The sequence below is a fragment of the Dunckerocampus dactyliophorus genome, chromosome 16 (genome assembly GCF_027744805.1).
Source record: "Dunckerocampus dactyliophorus isolate RoL2022-P2 chromosome 16, RoL_Ddac_1.1, whole genome shotgun sequence".
Lineage (NCBI taxonomy): Eukaryota > Metazoa > Chordata > Actinopteri > Syngnathiformes > Syngnathidae > Dunckerocampus > Dunckerocampus dactyliophorus.
Window position 1 is genome coordinate 4,522,478 of NC_072834.1, and position 27,214 is coordinate 4,549,691.

Below are 27,214 nucleotides of genomic sequence, written 5' to 3' on the forward strand. Positions count from 1 at the left end.
CGAAGGAGAAAGAAGGTCTCCACTGCTGACTCGGACAACCCCGGATAATTCCCTTTCTCCCACTGCACCCGTGTCTGCCGCTCAATGATCGGACCGTACAGACATCTGCGGGCCCATACCAGGAAAGGACAACCTACATGAGGACAATCATCATCAGACTGAGGGACAACCAAGAGAGAGGCCACATAATACACTTATTAATCAATACATCAATGTTGTTCTTTCTACAGTATTGTCCTATATGTTAGAGGATAGAGTTGGGGATGGTCAGGCGACAAGTCTCACCCATGTAGTCAACCATAACAGTAGGATGTTAATACAAAGAGATGCCAGACGTAACATGGCTGTGGGAGAGGTATTAATGAGCTGGAAAACCCCACGACCAGGACGAACCAGGACATGATGCATTGCCATGGGAACCTTATTCAAATGGGAGATCAAATGAGACCCCCTTCCTTCTTTGAGGTGGATTACAACTATAATTGTTGCTGAAGAGAAGAGGAGGAATAAACATTTTCAGATGAAACCATGATGCGACGGGATGGCTCTCCTCCCGAGAAGGCCGCTCGAAATTGTATATTTTTCCTTCCATCAATCACATGGTAGAATGAAGGGGTGTCACGAGATCTTGACCCACAAGACCTCGGGAGGTTAAAAGGTGACGATTCTTCCTACTCCTTCTGAACACGTGGAATTATGAATTGTGATATGTGATGTATGCTGAAGTGAAATTAAATGTTCAAAACGATCAATCAAACAGTTCAGGACTTGCTGTTTGTGACATACGCGTGTACTGTAAGTTCTCCCAGGCAATTCGTACTGTCTGTCAAACAGTTCATTTCAACCGTATTGAAAGTTTGCATTTCTTTTGCAATGTAGCGAGCGACAGTGTCTGTGAGCACGCACCATTTTGCGCTGTTACGTTTTATATTTACTTTGCCGATCACCCTCGCCTTGCCAGTAAGCTTTGACTGTCGGGACAAAGGCTCTGCTGCACCGCCACACTGGAGCTGTGGCATTCAGCTTAGAAACCATGGCTTTTGTGCCTTCATTCATATTAACGTTTGCTTGCTAACTTGCTAACTGCTACCACTCTGTCTGTGTATCCACTCACTAGTAGCCCCCCCTCCATGTACTGGGGGACAACGAGGCTGAATGAGAGGAGGGTTCACTCTCTCCGTTCATTCCACTATAGAACCAATGCGCACAGACCCATGCAGAGTGAACCCTCTTGTCATCCAGCCTGTGTGGAACAGAAAGACGACAAACACAAACAGGCATACATGCACATGTCAACTTATCGAGGCGGCAAAATTATCGACTTTGTTGTTTTTTTATCATTCGATTAACCGATTTATCGATTATCCTGACAGGCCTACTGAATGTAATGTCAAAATATCATTTTGTCAACCAATATCCTGTATCGTCTCGTCTCGTCACACCCCTAGATAAACCTAATCTGAAATTGAAAGCCGTTTGGTGAGTTTTATTAGACATAAACAAACACACTGAGGAGAAATGGGGCAATGGCGTGTTCAGTCAGTTTTTTGCACTAAAGCCGACAGAACGGCTCTACAGCGCGTTGAACTCTCTGCCCTGAAGGAACTCTACACCACACAGTGCTACAGGAAAGGAACCAGCATCTGTGAGGACCCCAGACAGTGCACCATTTCTTCGAACTACTGCCGTCGGGCGAACGTTTCAAAGCCCTTCCTAGCCACACAAGAACACTGGAACAAGAACAGCTTTTTCCCCAGAGCTGTGGCTGCTCTGAACCACGGAAAATTAGTTATGGACATATCTAATTACAAAAGTATTTCAGGGCCCATCTACTCTGCACTTCGTTAACTCAATTAATTGAGCATTGCACTTGTTGAAGCTGTATTATTTAAAATTCAGTATATATTATTATTTAGTTACTTTACTCGTTGTTGCAATTTGCCTGAATCGTGATAGAACTGCTGTGTTTTTCAATAACAATAAAGGATATTCTATTCTAAATCTGGTAGGCATCAAACTGTGATTCAATGTCTCTCCACTACGTATAACCAACTTCAATCCATCCACTAGTCCGAGGGTGTCCAAACCTTTTCCATTGAGGGCCGCATACTTTTTTTTTCGTTTTCCTGTATAAATGTCCACTACCGGTCAAAAGTTTTACAACACTCCAATTTTTAAGTGTCAAGATGGTCTGTCTCTCTTCCATTGTTAATTCCCTTTTTTCTTGCCATTTTTGTAGCGATAAATCACTTTCTCCAGTACACTGATGTTCATGAGGTTATAGTGCCACAGTATGTTCTGAACACTGTTTTTATGCAGACAGAGGAGGTAGTAAGTACTCCAGAACTTGGAACACCTATAGGAATTAGTTGCACCAACTGCCAAGGCTTGATGAACCTCTTTTCTGGAGATTTTTGCAGAACAGCGTTTAATCTTTGACCCATACCAAACGGTTCGCTACAGATACGCACACTGTTATAGCCCTAATTAACACAATTACAACATAATCTGTTGACACAATCCACTTAGGATGTGCACTGTGATCATATTAGCTAGCTAAAGCTAAACCTAATGTGTAACTTGCATAAATACAATCATCCCTCGTTTATAGTGGTCAGTTGGTTGGAGGACCGGCCGCGAAAAATTAATTTCCGCGATGCTGAATAGTAAGTGGTCTTTCACTTGTATAGCTCCACCTTCAAGGCACTCAAATCGCTATGACACTGTTAGCACGTTTGCCTACTGATGACACAGCATCAGGAGCAACTGGGGGTTCAGTGTCTTGCCCAAGGATACTTTGATCGAACCCGCCACCTTCAGGTTGGCAGACGACCACTCCACCACCTGAGCCATGCCACACCCAAAGATGTAGTTACATCATAGAAAACGTGTTTATACTTCCTAAATATGTTTTTTAAGATTGTTAGAGCCCTGTAGACATCAAATAACACCCCTATGTTTACATCACATTGCGCAAAATTTATACTGCAGGGACTTGAGACGGTGGCTAGCTAGCAAGCTAACAAGCTAGCAAATTAACCAGTTAGCCTCAAATGTATTTTTCTTCTAAACTTAAGAAGGCAAAAACTTACTTGCTACAAGTCACTTGTATTTCAATATATTTTGACTAACAGTAGATCATCGAGTACCACAAAACAGCAATCATTTATCAATGAGTTAATTTATAAAAAATCGCAATATAGCGAGACAGTGATCATTAAACCACGATATTGCGAGGGATGACTCTCATGTCATTCTTCTCCAGCTCTGTTGGTAACACAGGCACCCTAAATTAGCCCATTTTTGCCACCCACAAACGTGAATACACTTTCCGCTTCCTCCTTCCATTTTTTTTCTTTTCAATGCACAAAAAGACCATTATGGAAGGCATTAAATGTCAGCTCTTGATGGTGCCATGACAACAACCTGAGGTTGGTGCACTGATGATCTCCCTCTGGACTTGAGATGATGGCTGACAAGGCTAATGAGAAGGCTGGGCCAGACATCTTATGAAAATACTAATTTAGGCTTGCCAGTTTTTTGTGTGCTTAAAGTTCCAGGCTATCTAATTAACATGTAAACTAACAACTTCACGCTTGAGAGTATATAACATTTTCTAGAATATATCTAAATGAAATCTCCCCAAAATGTCCCTGTTCATAATTTATTTCTCAAGTACAATCAAACGTTGGTTTTCGAACGCCCCTTTTTCATGTGATTCACTTTTTCATTAAAATTTTGGACAAAATTTACCTCAAAGACCACCCTATAAAATGTATAGGTACTCACTACTAATAAATGATCATGTATGATGGTGGATGAACAGGTGGAATCAGAGTCACGGTGTAGCCTTTAGCCTGGTCGTCAGGTTAGCACTACAGAGGCTAGCAGGCAAGAGAAGGCGTTACTCCTGGGTTAAACGTATAGACCATAAAATCATCATAAAAAGCTCTTTTGGTCCTAACCGCTCAGCTGTCACGGCCATCATTTAGGATAAAGTTTATTATTTCATCCTAGACATCACAGTCTAGGAATGGAAATCGTTCATAACCCGAGGACCACCTGTAAACGGAAAGACTCAAAATAATCAACTAGTAAAACCCACAGCCACCCGCACTTGCTCACCCGTGACTACATTCAGGTTTGTAGTAGACACGTCAATAATGTCATCACTCTTGTCGAGAGTAATTCGCAGCCGCCATCTTCTCCAATAGAAATAAATACAGTAATTCAAAGTAAGGCTGGAAATAATGCACAAAGTCAGATAAACTGCAGTAGTACAGCAGTGTATTACGGTGACAAAAGGAACAAATGGGCCAAAGCAACAATGCTCAGTGTGAGTGCAAGCCAGCAAGGACCACCAGAGGGAGGGGGAAGTCTAGCATGGTACAAATGGCCTAGTGTGAATACACCCTCATACCCAACTGTGAGTGTGAATGGTGGTCTGTCTACATGTGCCCTGTGCCTGTGCACGGTGTAGTTTGCCTTTCACCCAAAGTCAGCAGGGATAGGCTCCAACTCCCTGCGACCCTGAGGATAAATGATAGAATGGATGGATGGTTGTCGACACACCATTTTAAGATACAGTATACAGCTGGTATGGCGCAGAGTATCTATGTCACCATGGATAATTAGCTGGTCATTTCCACCGGATTTAATTAATAATGATTCATTCAACTGGTTACCAAATGCTTTGCTAGCAAGGCTTCTGGTTCCGATCTTTGACCTTTCATCCCGTGTTTTTTCCTGCTTTGGAACTGCTCTATCTTCTGTTTTGAGACCCATTTTTTTCACTATTGTGAGTTATGAGACTTTGGCTGAACGGTTTTCACAGTAAACTTTTGCCCCGCTTGTTTATGAGAAAGGAATTATTCATATGCTACTGTATGTCTCAGATTGAATGTTTATACCAGTACACTTCAATATGTATGTTTTGTATACTGCATACTTAGTTTCTGAGTGGGCGAATTATGACAGTGTAGTGCTGGCCCAAATTGATTAATATAATTTCTACTTACCGTAAATTATGGTCTTAATAATTACCCGCTTCTTCTTCTTCTCTACATATTAATGGTGAACTGCAGTGTTGGGAGTAACTGTGTTCAAAATAACCGTTACTAACGCCATTCCTGCTTTCCAGTAACGGGGAATCTCATGAATTATTATGTCAAAAGTTACACCAATGTTTCCAACAGTGAAATGTGGCGTTTTATTACTGTTTATTACTTATTACTTTTTTTTTTTACAGAATAAGTGAGGCTAGCGAGTGATGACCAACAAGCAGCATGGTTTATAAGATCATTCTCAATGAACGGAACATCATTAAGACAAACAGCAAACACAGCAAATATTATATTACATTGCATGTTTCTAGATGTTATCATTACACCTTTAGATTCAGTCTGTTACCTCAGTGCATTTTCAGTGTAATAGCTTCTCATAGAAGGCCTTCTTGGCACACACTCCCATAGCACAATCAGAGTTCCACAACATGTACATATGACTGATATGAATACTGGGAGACACAGAATAGATGCATTTTCTCACTTACAGAAGCTTAACTTTCACTTCTACACAAACTTAACTTCCACTTTCTAGAGGGGCGTTGCAACTGCTACAGTATATACTGTACTCAGTGTACTTTCATTCTGGGCTTTTCGTCCATCTTCCTTGTCGATGTAGAGTCCAGAGCTGCAACTAAATATAGTGCTCTTATTTTTTAATACAGTTTGAAAAACATTTAAATTGTGTAATCATTGACTGCTTCTCTGTTATCAACGTGGTCCCAAGAACCGTGAAGAAAGGCTACAGAGAAGAAATTTTCTATCATAAAATCATTGCCTTTTTTTTCCAATTACTGGTGAAAAAAGCCTTTTCTGGTTTTAACAATGACAAAGGGTTCAAAAGTGAGTGAGGGGTTAATTGAGACCAAATAACTTCAGGTAACTATATCTGCTGTAATTTCATAGAAAATTTTCTGTCCATGCTAATTTTACCCTTTCTCAGTGTCATCGGTCTTTTAAATAAACGTAAAATTACCACTATCAAAGCAGGCGCCACGATTGTCCCATGAATGTGAAATTTGAGGTTAATGAGAAGCTGATACTGTCACTACCTTTAGCATTTTCAATGTGATTGTTTCTGCATTGCATTTACATTTGAAACACTCGGCTTACATGGTTTATTTTTATATTTATCTTGCAACATTAATGTGAGACTGGCAGTTGTTAATTTACTGAATCCTGCCTCCTACTAAATATGTAAAACCAAAACGCTGCGTGTGATATTTTCCAAAAAACAAGGGACTGTGTGCAGCTAGCTCAAGATTGCATTTCCACACATCACACTACGCACAAGGGTTTGGAGTGGGCGGAGTAACTGAGCATGCATAGCGTACGCAGCAAACCTTAGCATAAGCCTTTCGGGGTTTCTGTCTTTTCCCGTGTGTCTCTTTCTTTGAACAAACAGGAACTCACTCTGGAAATTCACTTTCATGCTTACACAGAAGATGGCCACAATCAGTGATGTGTGTGGCGGGGATGAGTGAGTCATGGAAGAGTCATTTAAAACTTATACGTTTTTTCTACTGAATCGGGACTCACAGGTGCTCGTCTCCATTAACTCGTTCACTTACTCACCCCTGCTACTGGTAGCTAAATTTACAAAAGGAAACCGGGTAATGAGGAAAAAGCAACTGCGTCACAGGTGCTCGACGGGCATGCGCTTTGTGTTGCGTGACTCGAGTGAATCGAGTACCCAATTCATTCACTTTAGTGAGTGACTCATGAGAACTCGAGTCAGTGAAAGGAATCGAGGTTCCCATCACTAGTGCGCATGATTTATATTGATTTACTTGGTGTATTTACCTTGAATGCACATTCTCCACTGCCAATTTGTATTTACAATTTGTATTTCGAATGACCCAATGATGAAATAAACGTGTGCAGAATCCAAATGTGTCTACGCAGGGAATTCAATTGTAGCACATGTCATGACAACAGCCTGGAGCTAATCAAATCGAACAATACATTACAACAACATGTGGCCTCAGACAGTGTAATCTGCATTTGTCGAGGACAAAATGAGCCAGTGTTTATCAAAGAGTAGTATAATGAAGCATAATATTTCTGATGTATAATTATTTGATTATCTCTCTGGCTGTTTCATCACCACTGAGCTGAGAACACTGAAATTTAGATATCAATCCAATTTTATATTACTCATATGTGTCCTAAAATACAGCATTCAGAAGTCATGGGAATTTATTTTAAATCCCACTTTTGAGTACAACATAAACCAATTATTGCAATCATTGCATGGCTGAAAGAATACATTTTTATCATCTTGTCATTAGGTGACATAAATTTCACATCGGCAGTGTGATTCTAAATCCGTCTCTGAGGCCGTGAAACGACATGGAAGATCATGCTGCTATGGTATTTTGTGTTTCAAGTACACATTAAATGACTATAGTGGATAAGATGACCCTATAAAATAAAAAAAACAATAATTTTTAAGGCAGTATCAAAGGCAAATTATTATTTCTTTAAATCATGGTTTCAATATCAGCTAAATCATATTTCATTTATCAAGGCATAAGAGTTTATCATATTTTACAGTTTCACAATTCATGTCCGAAAAGTAGTAGGAAGAAGCAGAGCTTACTTCATCCTACTCCTTTGTTTCATAGCAATTACTAATTGCTCACTTCCTGTATTCAATACTTCATTTACCATTTATTTTTTGCTTTGTACAGAGTCAATTCCAATATCTGTGATTTTATGAATCTTTATATGTTCTCGATAACGAGCATCGTGGATTACCATAACCCTTTTTTGTAGTAAAATACAGTACGGTACCTCAGACTACTGGTAACGCCTGAGAACAGTAGAGCCAGAACCTATTTTTATTCCGTACTGAAGTATTCCTTGCTACTTTATGTTGTATATTTTGAATGTGACATTTCAAGCTCATTATGTCAGGCTTTCATTTGGTTGGAAGACCATTGGAAGTTTTACAAGGCAATGTAGAATCTGACCCGGCCTTTATAAAAATCTGTGTGCTTTCTTTAAAATGCAAGCACATGGCCCTGGAGCTATTTTACATATTTAAAATCGCTTTAGGCCGCACGGTGTCCAAGTTGTCAGTATGTCAGCCTCACCGTCAGGAGATACTATAATGATATTGCTAACAAAAGTCATGAACTGTTCAGCTCAGCTGTCTAAACCAGGAGTCTGCAACCCGCGGCTCCGAAGCCACATGCGGCTCTTTCATCCTTCTGCTGTGGCTCAAGCTGGTTCATGCGTCCATTCTGATGCGTGGGCGTGGGCCGTGCAATTCTCCACCGGCGTGCAAGGGCGAGTGCTTTCTGGTTAGTCAACTCGGAGAGAAACCGTGGCGCTTGTCAAATTGGTTTTGTCAAATTGGTTTTCTGGCCCCAAGTGTGTTTTAATTTGGTGGAAACGGGCCCAAATGGATCTTTTGATGCTAAAGGTTGCCGACCCCTGCTCTAAACCATATACGTTATTTTTATGATGTTGCCGTCTAAACCATGAACATGACTTGTATGCTGCTACTGCCCAGTTATTAGTTCATCCAGTCCAATTCAGATTCAGTATGTTGCTGTCCTTCATGTGGTGTAGTTGCGCTGAACAGTCTCATTCGGGCCTAGCAATGGATGTCATGTGTTTGGTGTTGTGCCGGGAGGCAGGTTGACAAATCCTAACATTATCTTAACGTTATCTTTGGTGCTCGCAGTAAACTTCTGTTCCTGTTGAGGAAGGTCTTCATGTGCAAAAGCCTTCATCCTGGGCCAATGCGTCAAAGTGGGCAGGTAAAGAGAAGAGAGAGAAAAGATGCATCTTCAGCCATGGGGTTTCGTGTCAACACCAATGCATGCTGTCAAAATGCAATTTCCAACGGAAGTAGACACCCTGGAAGATCATGGGCAGTGGAGTCCCAACAAAGCCAACAAAAAGAAGGGACTACAATGGGGGATAAATGAAGGAGGGTGTCTACATGTGCCCTGTGATTGACTGGCGAGCAGTCCAAAGTATACCCCTTCTCCAAATGAGGACATGCAGTATAGAAAATTTGTGAATGGATGAATAATTGGCTAATGGTGGTGTTCTGCACACGGGGAAAAGAGCTGCACCAGTGGTCTCATTTATAAGTAGCCTCATTGGACTTGTCTCATATCCAATTCTAATTGAACAGGAGCGGGAAGGCTTTCCAAATTGTGCCTTGATTTTGTCTCTGACAGCAAGACCAGTGGGCGAAGAAACTCAGCACAATCCAGATCATCAGTGGCACTGACAAGCGCAATGCTTTGCCGTGTCTAATTGGAAACATATGGCACCAGAAGCTGAAAGAGGAAAGTCAATACCTCCACCAAGAAGCTGTTCCTTTTGTAAAGAAAATAATTGGGAAAAGCAACGGGGTTTTGCCGGTCCCGGAAAAGCCTTGCTCTTCTAAGAGACCATCTTGTGATCCATGAACGGATCTCAACGGGATCCTTGATAGGTGGCGAGGTAATTTTTTAGAGAGAACTGATTGGTCAGTAGGCGATGCCTTTATAGGCCTTACTGCATTGGTTACCATGGTGATGAAGTGAAGTGGAGCAACTTCATGAAGCAACTTCGTAGGACTGCAAATCCGAAGTTAAGCCGCAAAATTATCTCGATAAAAAGAAATCCCGCTTAGTACAGGCCTCAGGGCTACATAGCAGTAAAGATGGTAGCTCCTCAAAAGCTTGAGTGAAGAACTGGTTTAATGTTCGTTTGCCTGACTCTGTGCCTCGTCATAATCTCTGCGCCTTGCCGTGGATATTTGTGTCTCATCAGCCCTTCCCTCTTCTCTTTCTCCAACAACTGACGCTGTTCCTTTCAAGCCCTTGTGTCTGTCACAAGTGTCGGGTCTTATTAGTGTGTTAAAGTTCAATTACTGTTTTGTACATTAAATCATGACATTGTTGTAGATTTGTTCTGACTGCTACACTGCGATAAGAGAAAACAAAGCATCCAGAAAAATGCCTTGTGGACATTGGAGGGTGCTGAGAGAAGAGCCTGATTAATAATAAACCATAGCTATTTCTTCTGTGTATGTACAGTTGTGGTCAGAAGTTTAGAAACACTCATAATGGGTAAAACTGGCTTCAGTTCATTTGGTTTATTTCAAACAGGCATACATACAAGGTTACCCTCATGATAGTATGGGAATGGACACGGGACACAATGAATGGACACACTACTAGGTGGAGGAGATCTGTACCGGACCACTCTATACTGAGCTCGGATCGTAACATTGCGGCATTGTTACAAACATGCCGCAAAGTGGACAAGAAATGCAAGATGAAGATTCTGACTTGCAAACCTATACTTACATAGTTTCCTTAGAACAGCTGCATGACAACTTGACTAACAGCATGTCTGTTCAACTTGAGAGCTGTACTTTTACTCACATTTCAGTGTGCAGATGTAGCTTTCCTAGTACAAAGAAATTCATGATATCACCTGGTGTACACCATTAACATACTGACAGCGCATGAATTCGAAAAAAAAAGGAAAAAGCTTCAACGTGGACTGTGACAGTTGTCGGCAGGCTTGATCCTTGGGTTGCTCCTGAGCATCCTAACCCATTTCCTTTCATTCGAGGGTGACAGTTTTTGTTTTCTTCCAGACCTTACAGACAATTGTTTGAATCGATGATCTTAGAACCTGCAATTGTTCACAGATGGCTCCAAAAGACTATCCCAGCATGCATAAATCTACAGTTATCCTACTTAGATCATCATTGGACTTCCCCATTGTCCTGAGTATTGGTTGATCCAGAAAGTGCTGTCAAACAAATCCTTTTCATGCTGACAAAGAGACACTACCTGCAGTCAATCATGGTGATTAGCAAGACGTTAATAGGGTTTGGCCTTGTCAAGTTAAAAGACATTCTCGAACCTTCAGCACTACTTATACCAAGGGAGATGTACTGTATGCGTGCACTTGAGCCTGTATGTATAATTTGTACTTTGTGTGGATTATAGAAAATCCATCCACCCATTTTCTTACTTGTCACTTACTTACTTTCAACTTGTTCTCATCACAATCACAGGTGAGCCTATCCCAGCTGACTCTGAGTGATCGTTGGTTTTAAAAATCATTGAATGTGTACAGTTGTCCCTCGCTACTTTGCGGTTTGAATTTTGTGACTTCACTCTGTCATGGCTTTTCAAAAGTATATTCATTAATAAATCATGCTGTTTCCTAGTTGAATACGGCCTATTAATTAAAAAAAATATGCATATTAAAACAAATGTTTGCCAAACTTAACCATTTTCATGCATAAACATGACTAAATGAACGAAAATACTAATATAAGGCATTCAGAAGATACGTTAAAATTGTGAATATAGTACTCTACATTGGTTACTAGGTGTGATCAGTAGTGTCACTGTAATGTTTGGTGAGACACAAGGACCAGACTTGATCGCCAGAACAACATGCTTTTATTACATGTTTGAATGACCTCATAACAGGTACAATAATCCCTAATAAACAATAATACAAATAAAAACATGGGCTGAAACTCAACTCTGAATCCTGATGTCACTTCCTATCCATCCCTCTTTCAGGTCCCATTGGGAGGGTCTTTTAAGTAACACACACGAGCACAAGTATTACGTATGTTTTAAATGGCTTATTTACTATTATTTTGTCTACTATATTGGGTGATACGAGTGTAAAGGTGACTACAGGAGTGTTATTTAATGTATAGAGGGCGCTAATAATGCTAAAAAGTGTATTTCGAAGGCCATAAGGTTTTCTATCTCTTTAAAATATTCCATTCATAAACAAGAAATCCTATTTTTCGGAAATTCACTTATCACGGTCATGCCTGGAGCCAATTAACTGAGATAAACGAGGGGTTACTGCACATTGTTAACCATTTCACCCTGCAATAAGAAATATTAAAAATCATTAAAACCCCCAAATTAAAATGACATTCATGCCCATCAGTGCCCACCATGCCCAAACTGACGACAACTGTAATTTCATTCTTTCTTTTGATCATACTATGAAACATTGGGGAACAATCTCAAGTTTGCATCTTCTCGTCGTGCGTGTGTGGGTTTACTCCGGTTTCCTCCCACATTCCAAAAAATGCATTTTAGGTTAATTGGCGACTCTAAATCGTCAATAGGTATGAATGATTGAATGATTGCTTGTCATATGTGCGCTGCGATTGGCTGGCGACCAGTTCAGGTTGTACCCCGCCTCTCGCCCTAAGTCAGCTGGGGTAGGCTCCATCATACCCGCTACCCTAATGAGGATGAGCGGCATAGAAGATGGATGATGGATGAAACATTTTTATATTTAATTATTTATCTTGCTGTCTTACTTAAAATATTACATTAAAATTAATATTCAATAAAAAATTATCAAAACAAATATGTTTTTGACAAAAAACAGACTTATAAAATGAATTGAGCCTGTAGCCTAAATATAACGGCATGTTCCCATAGTGAAATGCACGTATAACCAATGTGCGTGTGTGTGTGTGTGTGTGTGTGTGTGTGTGTGTGTGTGGGCCCTCCACACTACAAAGCAAAGCAAAGGAAAGTAGCCAACAAAATGTGTGGATCAATTTAGGCTTGAAAGAGCCATTACAAGTTCGACTTGTCACTCTCATTCGCCTATGCGGTGCTGAACACTGCTTTCTGGTGTGAGGGAGCTATGCGCAGCATTGCAATGTGTTTCTGTTTTCCATTTTAGCCACAAAACATAACCACAATGGGAGACAGTGACAGCTGGAGACTGAAATCCGGATGCGTTGAAATGAAGCCAGATGACTCACACCGCACATTCAATTCCACTTGGTATCACTGATGTACTTCGTCGCTAAACTAGTCGTGTTATTTATGCTCTTAAAAAAATACATCAAACACATTCGTTTGTGTACATTTCATACAAAGTGCATGCTTACAGTACATGATTCCCCTTTCAATTTTAAAAGAGCCCAGTCCTTCAAATAATACAACAAATTGATGGCGGAAATACCAAATTACAACAAATTGCATTTGCACTAAAGGTGAAGAGAACACCATGCAAGATACTTTTTTCATTACTACGATATCATCACTATCAGTCATGCAGGGGGAAATCAAAACAGACACAAATAAACAGTGTGGACACTATGTGGACACTATCAAAAACTTCATGTTCAAAGAATATTGCAGGGTGGAAATTAACACTGATCAGTACGTGATTATTTTTAGTGAGGTGTGAGGGAAGGAATGTGACGGCTGTAGAACATCTAATGTCGGCCATTTTGAGATTAATGCAATGTGTCGCTACCAGGGGTGTCTCGTCCCACGAGATGTCGCAAGATGAAAACGTGACGACATCTCCCATTTGGAGAAAAGCTGTATCGCGAGAATGGGGCGTTATTATTATTGTAAGTGGAAGTGGCTGTTTTTCCATTGAAGTTGAATAGTTGTCCAAGTTGATCTACATTTGATCAGAGTTACTTAAGATTTGTCAGATCAAACCACATAGATGTTTGGACTTGTCTGCAATCTTAATCACTAAACGCAGTGAGGCTAATTTTCCTTCACAATATGATAATAATCCTGCCTCCCTTCTTTTTACCACGAGAATGATGTCTCTGTCCACCCCTACCGTCTGACATTTGTGAAGTCAGCGTGTACCATCCGTTAGACACAAGAAACATCCACATCAGTACGTCGAGCTCATCGACTTTGTTTGTTAAATACCTCCTGTTTCCCTTAAAGGTAGAAGGAACGGAGGTCCTTTACTTTCTTCTCCTCTCTTGCACCTGTAAGCGGGTTCAACATCCTCATCGGCATTGTGGTCATCTTCTCCGAATCTTTAAAAGGAATCGCCGTAGGCACTCCGGACACATACTGTATCTTTATCCAGAGACGTAGGTGATCATACCATGCCACTGAAATGTGACTATTACCCATGATTGTTCTTGGAGATAAGATTAGAAGAAGAGTTTCTCCGTTGCCTTCTTCACCGTAGTATGATGGCCTTCAATAGAGTCACCATCAGCAAGTCAAGGTCTGTCGTTATCTGTGGTTTAGATCTTCCGTCAAGACTCCAAAACAGCATCACTGCTGCCTAATTCAGGGCAAAGCTGGCTGAGTTGAAAGCATCCAGAAGTCATCTGAACCAGAAGACATTATTGGGGATATGCCGTTTTTTAATGATGCTCTCAGTGCCACCTGAAGGCATCCGGCCCCCTGTTGTCCATGTGGGCCTCCTCTAGTCGCCTTTTATGAAAAAAGTAGCTTGGTGGGCTATAACAATGATCTAATTGACAGCGACAATATCAGCGTTTCCTCTACCATTTTATTAGTTGTATGGGGAAAAATAGGAGGAGGAATTGTTCTTTATAAGCAGCAAATAAGCTTGATATTTACGCTCTTACTTATCATCATCATCACACATCATTACACATCAAAAACCAACAGGAGCTTATCAACCCAAATGCCTACACACACAATGTAAATGTACCACAAAGATTATGCGGGTAACAAAACAGACCCTTACAAGACTTGCCAAATTTTCCAGATTTTTCAGATTTTTCTCCCAGCATCCCAACTGAAATAAAAAATCTTCCAGATTGTGATGTTTTTGTGTGGATAGAAAATACTTTCAAATGATAAAAGTAAGAAAAAGTAAGACATAAATATTATGTGATTATTATTATTAAGTGATTATGTGATATGTTAAGATTGCGATCAAGGCGGCCTTAAAGACAACCAAAAATAGTCTCCTTAAGCCGCCTCGGAGTGCACAGAGTGCAGCTACCTAGGTGAGCGCCATCAGAATGTGTGTGTGCCAACACTAGGCTGAGCAATTATACATGATGACAGGGAAATTACTTCCAAGAAGAAATAGGCAAGGATGCCTATCATGCTAAATGGCTGTGCGTTTGGAAATCAATGAAAGGCAAATATATCACTCACATGCAGTTTGCATTGTTGATAAAGAGCGGGATCCAGCTCAAACCAAAGTGGACTCTAAGCAAAGCAACTTGTGCTGTGTTTGACTGCCTGTGGCAAATATGGCCCGGTCAGTTGAATGCTTATGTTTTGTTGTTGGAACCAGAAATAGTATTATGGATGTCAAATAAGACAGGCAGAATATGATACAGCGTTCCCTCGCTCTATCGCGGGTCACCTTTTGCGGATTGGTTGTTGGTTTTGTTGATTTTTTTGCACGCTGTTACAGGCCGAGCATGGCCCTTTAAGAAGAATTGCATTGTGAGAAGTGGAGTGTCTCTCTCTTCCCTCTCTCGTCTCTCTGCACCGCCCATTGTTTTCTGCGTCCTGATTGGCTGTAGACCTTTGTCAATCAATCTCCTCCGTGCCCCCCTGCCGTGTCTCCTGTGTCATCGCTAGCTTGCTTGCTCGCTAGAAGGAGGAGGACTGCAACAGGAGAAGTACTGCAGCAATGTGTTTTAACAAGGATACAAAAACACTACAGTACGGAAAGGCACCATCACAGCAGTGAAGTATGCGTGAGTGACTTAATCATTTCTTGTGTCCGAGGTTATTTTGGAAACCTATCCCCTACGATAAATGAGGGAACACTGTATATACAGTAGCATACAGCATAACGCCCTTGCAGTCTCGCACCTCCAATACCTCACCACGCCCCCAAAGGGGGCCCTGCCCCAATATTTGAAAAGCAAGGAGTTAGAGTAAAAGCTGCACAATTAGTGACACGTTAACTAGTTTCCTTTTATAATTTAGCGAGTAAGTGAACAAGTTAATGGAGACGAGAACCCGTGAGTCCAGTTTCAGTAAAAAAAAAAAACGGGCCGGTTTTTAACAACTCGGTCATGACTCGCACATCTCTATTCTATGTCCAGTAGCGAACCCAGAGGAGGGAAAAGGTCACTGTTGACCATCTAATAGAATATAATGGCCTGTCAGCCCACTGTATTTCAAGATGGACTTTTTCCCTACCTGTAGCTTTCCCCAACAGTCCTCAACAGACTTTAGTGTTCGGCTTAAATCGCCCCAAACACAGGTGTTCTGTAGTTCTGCACAGTCACACAACAATTAAAACAGTCGAGGCTCTCTCGTTAAAAGCAGCAAAAGAATATCGCTTGTGAATTGACTGGGTTTGAAAAACTAATCCTTTTGAAATCCCCCAACATTATTCAGCAGCATGAACATGACAAAACAGCGCATTTCAATCATGTCTCTCACTATAAATAATCCCATTTGCCCATGAGATACTGAATATACTCAACTCTGAATTTAAGCTTTTGACAGCAGCAGCAGGAGGAAACTATATTAAAAACACAAATGTGGAAACTCACCTGAGAATTAATGTCTCTCCTTGTCGAACGGTAATATTGTCCATCACTTTGTTGTCGGATAGAGAATCGCCTTGACTGTGGACAGGCAACCCTGCAGGCACAAGAAGCAAGATCCTCAGAGAGAGAAGTGCTGTGCATTTGGAAAAGGCGACAAAGTGTCCCCAGACAGACATTATCTTCAGCCTTCAGAGGTGTGGAAAAAGACCCATGTGAAACAAGCCGGCATTAGCCCTGTCAACGTTCCCCTGGAGCTTATTTACCCCCAAGTCATTAGACTTAATCCAAATCTTGTTGCCAGGTCACTGCGATGTAATAGAGGAGAGACACAAACCCTTCTCCGGCTGCATTGCCCAACACCCACTTGCTAGTTATTTACTTAATTTATAAGAATAATTTAGGCAAAAAATAAGATAAAATTGTTGAGCAATATCAATAACTGAGAATAACGTAACCATATTACAGCAAGTGAGCGAGTTGAGAACTAATTAGGGGAAGATGAGTCCTGAAACACCAAAAATATACATTTTCACGGGCGTCTCAATTAATCACGGTTTTTGGGCATTCGCTGGTAATCCCGGAACGTAAGATATTGTTTAAAGAGCACCTATGCTACAATGTATAGTTTACAAAGTGCCTGTGCTAGAAGCCTATGCTTTATAAAGGGCCTAAGCTATTGGTTTGGTTTGGTTTGGTTTAGTTTTATTTGAACATGCATGGAGGTTACAATGGAATACATCTCATGAATCATCCTTTCATTGTGTATGAATTATAAAATGCTTTTACTAAAAAACCTTGTGGTACATGAAATGACCATACTACAACGCACAATCAGTGAAATATATGCAGTATACGACAATGATACAATGATTTATAAAAATGTCTACACAGGGAGCTTGTTGTTTATATACTACCTACAGTATGTTGTGTACTGTATATCATACCAAAGTACCAATAGAATCTATGCTGGCAACACCGGTTGCTCAGTAAGCATTCTTTTGCAGCAGACAGTTATTGTTACGCAATTGTTTTTGAATGTACATATCCCTAATTCAGAAAACACTGCTGTCATTTGATATTGTTCATGGTTTTGGTTTATTCCTGCACACTTGAGGTCAAAATCTTTATTGACATTATGAAAACGTGTTGGTTGCGACAGACAAGAATGTGGGCTTGTTAGCATTTTAATCATTCACGGAGGTTATATTTTTATCTGTTTGTTTGTGTTCAAAATAACTTGAAAAGTTCTGAATGGATTTGGATACAATTTTTTAGGAATTGTCGGAAATGGAAATATGGAAGTTATCACGATCGTATACCGCGATTACTGTGCTTTTTGCATTATTTCTTGTCACCTATTTCACAGTAGTTTCCTTCATTTGGGCGTTGCAAAATCAGTCGTACACGCGGCACGCTATCTGGTAGTTGTTTTTCCAATCAAGTTATGAATAAAAACATTTCCAGAACTACCGCAATGAATGTGGCCTGTGTGTTTGCACGTGATAAGTCAATTCATATCACTCCTCCACCTTGTGCTGTAAAATATGAGAGATGTACACATACTGTGAAGAGAAGCTCCATACAGAAGATTAACTCATCCAACAGCTTTACGCCAGTGGGTCACATGATAATCCTCTTCAACTATGGCACACCCACAAATCCACCATTGTGCTGGATGGTGGCGTCAAGATAACAACTAAAGTGTATCAACACAACCCAACAACAATAAAGGATACGCGTTACAAATAAGTGAACAAACCCAACACAATGCATTCCTCTAAATCTAAAGGTAAAGCCAAACATTTTAGAAATCGTGCTGTTTGGCTACTTAGAGTATGTTCACGGTTGGATATTCAAGGTCTTTAGGATTGTTAATCCTTGAACATACACATGTTGTTATATGCTGAAGTTACAATTTACTCATCGTGTGCTTCCTTTCCAACTTCCGAAGCCATATACCCTGGGTGAAAGCATCCCATAAAAGCCCCTGGAGTGGATCCAGCCAATAAATGTGGGAGTTAAAGCTCCAAATGACAAATAGTTAACATTGAAAAAATGCACCATGCAACGGCAAATCATGAGAGGAGAAGGAAAAGCAAGCAGGTTGATTCTAGCTGAGAGCAGGGTTAAGAGGAGAAGACTGCACTTAAGAATGAGTGCTATGACAACCTCGCAGGTTCCCTGTGGGAACCTATGCAGTCCTGTCACTTGCTTGCTGTGCTATACCTTCAGACAGCTCCCCCGCCACACAGCCTATACATGCCGCTGATCTGCAGCCTTTTCCTACTCACCAATTAAGCTGTCAAGGATGAATACAGGAAATGAGGTTTGAGACCACAATACCAGGTGCTGAACAGCTCTGAAGGGACGGCAGGGAGGTGTACTGTATGTGTTGATTGCTGGATTGTTTCCTGTCTCACATGTACAGTAAATGCCTTCATCTTACATGCAATGCTGATTTTGTTCATTTAACCCCCTTACACCATAGTCCATATTTTTTTCGTAGATTCATTTTAAGAGACGGAAAAAAATAACATGAAATAAAGGTGATCAATTAATTTGTATTAGATTGGCAAAATAAGTATTTGATCCCTGACCACCCAGCAAGTATGCTGGCCCCCTCAGATCATTCATGTGCCCATGAAACACACAAATTAGTCCTGTGTCCTCAGCAAGAAGCTTGGCGATAAAGAGGTAATAACTCATATATGGAAGATATACAAGATAACAGTCAATAGCCCTCACTCTGGAGCTCCATGCAAGATTTCACCTGGTGGCATAAGGATGATTCTGAGAAAGGTGAGGGATCAGTCCAGAATTACACGAGAGGACCTTGTTAATGATCTCAATAGTCGTGGGGCCAAAGTCACCAAGAAAAATAATGGTAATCCCCTCCGTTGTAATGGATTGAGACCCTGCAGTGCCGGCAAGATCCCCCTGCTCAAGAAGGCACATGTAGAGACCCATCTGAAGTTTGACAACCAACACCTCAATGATTCACAGAAGGCTTGGAAAAAAGTGATGTGGTCAGATAAGATAAAAATTGAGCTCTTTGGCTATTATTAAATATATAATAATTAGGGATGTCCGATAATATCGGCTGGCCAATATTGCATCCATCCATCCATCTTTATCCGAGGTTGGGTTGCATGGACAGCAGCCGAAGATGAGAAGCCCAGCTTCCTTCTCTCCGGCTGCTTCGTCCAGCTCCTCCCAGTGGATCCTGAGGTGTTCCCAGGCCAGCTAAGAAGCATAGTCTCTCCAACATGTCCAGGTTCTTCCCTGATGCCTCCTACCCTGTGCCCTGGTGGGCACTCAGCTGGACCCCCTGCAGTTTGCTTACCGGTCTGGGATCGGAGTGGACGACGCAGTGATCTACCTGCTGCACAGATCACTGCTACACCTGGAGGACAGCGGGAGCGCTGTGAGGGTCATGTTTTTTTTACTTCTCCAGGGCCTTTAACACCATCCAGCCGTCACTACTCAGAGTGAAGATGGAGAGTGTGGGAGTAGACCAACACCAGACTGCATGGGTTATAGACTACCTCACCAACAGACCACAGTATGTGAGGCTCCGTCACTGTGTGTCTGACATGGTACTCTGCAGCACAGGTGCCCCTCAGGGTACGGTGCTCTCCCCTTTCCTCTTCACCCTCTACACCTCGGACTTCACTTATGCAGTATATTAATAACACAACAAGATGCATGTAATATTGTACGCTAACCGGAAAATGCATGAAAACCAGGGCAACGCTTTGGCGTAAATTTTCAACGCAAACCATTATTACTCTTTTGAACGCATATTGTTTTGAGAAGCCAAACTCTTTACTTAAATGACCCAACTAAGCAACTAAGCGTCACGGAAATCCGACCAGAACTGGACTCGTGAGACCAAATTGGGGGGGGTCACTGTTGAAATAGTCCACTGCTGATAGGGATGTCATAGAACTTCATGTCAAAAAATCCAAACTATCCCTTAAACTGCAGTAACATATTATTACAGGTGTCACAATTTCATGGTTATTTTCCACAAACGTTTTTTAAAAGTATATAGCAACATCTTTACAAAGACTGTGGACCCTAAAATGGGGAACTTTGCTCTTCCAGAGCAAAATAATGACAAGAAATTCATTATCCCCCTAAATATTGTTGGATAATGGATTACTGTGGTTGGTGGAGCACCTCATGTGGGACAGGTGGGATTTACACCCAGGCTCAGGCCCAGTGTTGTGAAGGCATGCTGCACTGCCCCGAACCACAAGCACCAGCAATGACATTTGATGCACCATTGGCACCTAAAGCAAATTAGATTCCAGCACAGGCAATGGAATTGACTCTCTCTTTGATAGATTTACAGATCCCCTGTGGATAGAATACAGGAAAAAAGGCTATAAAACCCATCATCTGCAGGGTGAATTACACACAGCTAGGAATAACTTGTTTAGTTTAGGAAATCCACACAGAAGTGTGTTTTCATTTACCTGCGCTCTCAACACTCACCAACCATTCCTCCTAAATACAATGCTAATAACTAGTTACAGAATACACAAGACAAATTGCTTGTGTCTTTTGGACAAATAGATGCAACCTGGAAATGCACATCAGCGTCAGATGGTATCTCTGAGTCTCAGAGCAATAACAAGAAGCGGTTACAAATGGAGGAGTACTTTAAATCACAGTAAAATTCCTCTCCCATGCAGGATTTGTGGGACCAACTATTAAGATATTAAATATTTAGCATGCTGTGAGCTCATGGTGATGATCCACATTATACTGAAACACAGTTTTCGGCACAGGCTGTGTGTTTCTTGCGTCTAGTATCTTTGTATTAACCCGTACGAACTCAGACCCATTTCTTTCTACTTAAGGGAAAATTATGGGGGATGTAAAACAGACCACCATTTTTGCTACTACAAATGCGTCACATCAGGCTTTCCATAGCAATTTTTTAGACTAAAAGCCTGATGTGACTTTTAAGGTTGCGCTGCATACGAGCAACACAAAGCTCATATCGTCAAAGCATTCAATTATAATCAGCCAGACTTCCACAATAAGTTGAAAAAGCAAATACAGTAATCCTTGTTTATCAGGGCTAATTGGTTCCAGATGTGACCATGATAAGTGAATTTCTGCAAAGTAGGATTCCTTACTACTACTACTTTCGTAGTTAGAGCATAGAAAACCTGTTTATTAGGGATGAGCGAGTACACCTGTACCTGTATCTGTATCTGTTCACCCATCTAAATGATCTGTATCCGTATCTGTACTCGGAATAGGCGGGGCATAAATATGAAGTGGGCGTGGTCTAACAGGAAACATGCGGGGCTTAAATATGTACACTAGTTGACAGACCGCGAGATGCATTCACGGACACTCCGAACATCATGAACGTCTTTTTTATGCGCGTATGTGCCTGCGGGTACCAAGTGCCCCTTAAGGACCACATGAGTCGCTTGCCAGCCTGTTCTAAAGACAGATCAAATAGTAGCACTTACCTGCGAGCTGCATCTCATTTTTTTTGGTTGCTATTCTTGTTTAAATCACACTTAGGTGTAAATTGGAAAGACAATATATTTAAAAAACACTTTTAAAAAATTGTATAAAGACTGTTTTAACATGCGATTAAACGTAGCTCCCAATTATGACGCGAGATGGGTACATGAATGCACCAGGGCAGCCGCGGAGCTTGAGAGTTGTCGTAACACGGACCTTGTTTTTGATGTTCAACTAACGGTGTGCATCTGCTGTATAAACGTGAGTAACCTGGTTATTTCTCATTCATTCGATGCTGGACGCTGTTTGCACCGTGATATTGCATGCCTTGTGTGCCTTAAGTATCCAGCCGCCAAGATGGTCACTAACTGCTGAGCTAAGTTAGCCTAGTAAGCATTGCCACCAATTTATTATATTGTTAGCATGCTATTTCAATGTGTTTAGTGCACCGCTGTTAGCTGAGATGCTATGTTGCTGTGTATTTGTGGATATGTCTAGGGAGGGGCGGTCACTGTGTGTGACTGGCCAATCACAGAGTGAATATATAATGAGGATTTTCCATCATCACGATTACGGATAATGACGGGCTGTACTCGTTTCATGCTCGTGTTCGTCAAAAATGCATTATCCATAACGGATGCTCGTCTACAACCAGTATTCGGCTCATCCCTACTGTTTATGACCTTCTAAATATGGTTTTCAACATTATTAGAGCCCTCTAGGCATGACATAACACGACCATAGTCACCTTTACACTCATATTACCAAATATAATAGCCATAATAACAGAAAATAAGACATATTAGACATAAATAAAACATAACATACACATTCTTTGTAGAAATGTACGCTCGGCAGCAGCCGTGGCCACCCCCATGTAGTCAGAATGGTACAGTCTTGATCACGTGACATTTTTATCTAATAGTCAAATCAGACTCCTCTAAATCAAACTGTCGAATAGTTGACTATTCTAAGACACTCCATGGCACAATTCAAGAAAATCAAGAAAATTTTCCCCAAAACCTACAAAGCTCCACGACAAAATTGGGTGGCTAGATAGAAGCCTCAAGGAAAATTATCCATGCATGTATTTTGTAGAAACATCCCCCAAGTCAAACGCACGGGTAATATGTAATGTTCTGACGCCGAAAATTGAAAGCTTAACAAAGCAAATAAATGGACCCCGGGCTGCAGTTTGGGCACCCTTGGGTTAGGATTGAGAACCACTGACAAACAGGATCAGGATTCGGTTGGATTGCTCATACTCAAACAAACAAGGAAATGGCTTGTTATCAGCTCCTAAATTAAATGTTCATTAACTATTTTTGTTGACGTCATATATATATATACTGTATTTATCCAAAAAATGGGACCTTTAGTTGTACCAGGAATTAAAATGAACAAGAAACAAGTTGGTCTAATGAGTTTTTCCATGACTGCATCTCTCTTCTTTACCCGTAACTTTGGCTTGTGCCACTGTTCTCTTTATCTGCATCCACAGTATCGCTTGTTACTTTGTTCTTTCTCTGTATGCCTCACTAGTTCTTTTGTGTCACTTATGTTGCTTCTCTCCTTATCTGTCTCCGTTGTATTTAGAGTTGCAATGTTCAAGGCCAGTGCACAGATTGGTGAAATTTTGGTTGATTGGCTGTCTAGCATCAGGCGGGATGGCTTACCTCGCATGCAGTTGGTCAGTAGACTACCTGAGGTGATCAACCGGTACTGTGGAGTCTAAAACAGATGCGCTGGTCAAAACAGAAACCGGTCAAAACTTCAAACTAATTCAATGACTATAGGTGCGGGTATTGGACGGCATCTCAATCCAGACCGCGGACAGCAGTTTGTGTCATGTTCAGTGTTTGTTGCTCTGCTGCCGCCTGTCTGCTGTGTGTTTTAGTGCACCCTGTCCTGCAGAGGCGGAGCTGATTACGCACACCTGTGTTCAATCACCAGCACCTTCATTAGCTGCTGCAAAGCAGCAGTCAGACGCCAGTTGTTCCTTGCTTTCACCTGCTCACCTACAGCTGTACCCGCTCTCCTGGCGACGCCTGACTGGTCTAGTTTGTGTATTGTTTGCTGTGTGCTATCCCGCAGTTATCCAGCCTCTCGCTAAGGTTAGTTCTGCTACCTTTTTCAGCAGCTCCCTCGTTTACGCTAGTGTGTTTTGTTTTTTTTTTTCTCCCTGCATTTATTTTCTGTGGCAGTGTTTTATGTTTGTACCTTTTCTGGCTTTATGCCCTGAGTCTTTTTGTTACACATTTGTGTACACCCTTGTTTGGCTTGTAGCCACCTTTTTGTATGAAAACATTTTTTGTTCCTACTCTGTGTGTTTCACTCTCGGCATCCTGGGATCCAAAACCCGGCTTGGCCGAACGTGACAGTTGGTGATCCCTGATCTAAACCAATTCCGGCTGTCAATATTTAATGGCTGGTTTAACAAAAGGTCATTCTGGCTGGTGGCAAAACAGTATTAGGGGAATGAGATCATCTGTACCTGAATGAGACAATCTTTGGGAAAGAAATGTTAGCACATGGTTGTACTGACCTGGCAACTGAGTGGCAAAAATGTGTAAAAATGCATAAAATTAGGTAAGTTAAAAATTCCAATGACAGCAAGTCACATCACATTGTGCTCTTCTCCACATGGTGAGCAGTGGACACGAGAATGTAGGCAGGAAGAAGGAATAGTTGTAGTGGATGAAGTAAAGCAAATACACACAACATTGAGCAAAAATAGTTTTCTATAATGAAATAGACATTAGTGGGGTGTCTCAAGGTCTCGCAAGATTAAAATGCGACAAGATTTCTCTTCCAGAAAAAAAAAGTCACATGGGCACTAAGCCTGGGAAGATAATAAATTCATTACTTGATTAATCACACAATAAATTAAAATGAACTTGATCATTTTGCCGGCCTCAGTGCATTGCCGTGTGCGTGCGTATCTGTTTTCCTCGTCTCCCGCCTTCAAACAGGCAGGCCGGGGGGTTAAATAAATTCAGTTCATGCGAAGCAAGACAGAGCAAACGCACAAAATAAAACCTAACCCACCAAATTGACAGTTTATTTTTAGTCAAGGGGAAAATTAAGATCCTTGTCCTTGTCTGATCCCACAAGCATATGTGGAGTTGGCGCTCTGTCTTCGTAGCGCACATGAGCACACCAAGTCAGACTGTGCCATGTGGCTCTTCCACACCTGAGAAGTAGGCTGAACATGCAGCTTTGGGGCCCCCTTTTGGCTTGGAGACCCTAGGCGGTTGCCTATAGCAAGAAACGGCCCTGGTACTTGGAATTGTGCTTATTCCACTATAAACAGCAAAAGAGTTTCAATTGCCATGAAAAAATGCAGCCACTGCAAATGTAGGATTGTTCAGGAAAAAATACAAAATAACTCATTCAACCTCCCCACCAGCAGTGATTGCACCTCTTCCCCTTTAAACCCCCCATACAGTACAAGCGCTCTTCACAATTTAAGTCCACCATATTACACAGGGGCCACTGAGGTCAGCTGCACCCGTCTTGCTCTGTTGCCCGTTGTTGATAAGCAGCTTAAAAATCTCAAGCAGGGAGAAATGTTACCCTTCCTTTTTCTCCTTCTGCTTAAATTGATCTGGCCACTCAAGTTGGCAGAATGATCAAGTGGCTCATTAAGCAGCGGAAGAATTAGGTCTGAGTGTGTCAGATTGGAAAAAGTCGCAGCTGCCCTCAAGGCCTACGTGTAGTTTCCCATTGCATGACAGCCGTGCACGGAGAAGTGCTCGTACTGGTGACGATGAGCAGAACGCAACAGAGACAAAATGTTATTTAACTTTTACATGAATCAAAGATAATTGAGTGCTATACCTGAAGACAAATGCATAAAAACTCATCTTTTGCATATCAGACCTGTGTTGTCTATAGCCTAGATTCCCAAAGTGTGCAAAACTGTCATGGGGGGCACGTGACTAAAAAATGAAAAACAATTAGCGCCTCACACTCAGGATTAGGAGTGCGCCTGAACGCCTCACGGTGCAGAGTCAGAGCAGAAAGAAGGAAGGAGCCAGCGCAAGAAGTTCTTCATTGCTCTGTGTGAGTTGTATGAACAAATAATTACGTTTGATGATGATATTGTGCATTAAGAGCTGAGCATATTCACACTAGAATGGTTTGCAATGAGTTGAAAAATGTGGAGGCCGTAAGCATGTAGTTATACACTATTTAACATGAGAATGGGCAAAATGCTACCATGTTGACAGTTAGCATGCTAGTACTAAGTATCGCATATCTATAGTGGTTATAATAAGCCTTCCACGGCTGTCTGGATTTCACAGCTCCAGTATTTGTTGGTTTGTCCAATGAAATAGAAGATCTGTGTTTCTAAAATGGGTTTCAGAGCCATCAGCATGTTTTATGGGCACAAGAAGTAAGTTAACAAATGTATGCGGCTATTGTGTATTAAAACGTAGACATTTTCTGTTTAATCAATCGTCCAATAGATCATTTCTAAAATACAGAACACAACACATTTTTCCAGTGTGCTCTGTGATGGACGAAAAACGTTACTACTACTTTTTCAAATTAAATGAATGTTGTTGATGCAACAAATGACTGAAAAAGTGTGGCATGAAAGTCAAGTGGGAATTTTTGGAAAATGATCCCGATTGAGTTCTGGTGTCCTAAATGAGCTACACAGATTGGAGTTGGAATTGAAATGTGGAATGATGTGGAAAAAGTGGGTATTTTTGCAATAATGGAATGTATTTTGGAATGAGCTGAATGGTTTGAATTGGTTGAAAAATGTGGAAGATGTAGGAATTCAGAGGCTTGGGAGCTTGAGGGTTATGCGCGGGATCTTAGCCGTTATTGTGCTATTCTGGACGGAGATGTCAGATGATGTTCTCTTGGTATCTGCTGGAGCCATCCACCCAGCATATGGGTTACTGCTCCCAGTGTCCCAATCACTACTGGCACCACTGTTGCCTTCACACCCCACATTTTCTTTAGCTCTTCTTCAGCGCTTGGTGTTTCTCCAGCTTTTCGTGTTCTTTGTTCTGAATTTTGCTATCACTTGGGATTGCTACATCTATCACCACCACTGTCCACCACCACTATATCAGCCTCGTTGGCCACGACCAGGTTGGTAGTCTGGAAGTCACACAGAATCTTGGCCTGGTTGTTGTCAACCACCTCTGGTGGTGTCTGCTATCTTGATTCTGGAACCTCCAGTACATATTTGGTACACTGTTCCTTCTACCTGGTTGTGCCACTCCATGAATGCCCTTCCTGCCAGCATCTTACACCCACATGATGTGCTGCACTGTCTCTGGGTCTTCTTTGCACAGCCTGCACCTGAGGTCCTGTCTGATATGATAGACCCTGGCCTCTATTGATGTGTTTC

At 41.4% G+C, this 27,214-nt stretch overlaps 1 protein-coding gene across 6 annotated transcripts in view; it reads right to left on the bottom strand.

The window, feature by feature from the left end:
- ntm (neurotrimin) overlaps window positions 1-27,214 on the bottom strand; it is a 136,505-nt gene that overhangs the window by 25,033 nt on the left and 84,258 nt on the right. For 3 of the 6 annotated variants that reach the window (XM_054754288.1, XM_054754291.1, XM_054754289.1), the window contains exon 1: window positions 16,351-16,595. In XM_054754288.1, coding sequence (XP_054610263.1) covers window positions 16,351-16,523 — 173 coding nt within the window. In that variant the 5' untranslated portion in view covers window positions 16,524-16,595. Of the gene's footprint in view, window positions 1-16,350; window positions 16,596-27,214 lie in introns of those variants that run through there. The other 3 variants (XM_054754293.1, XM_054754290.1, XM_054754292.1) reach the window with 2 other exon arrangements.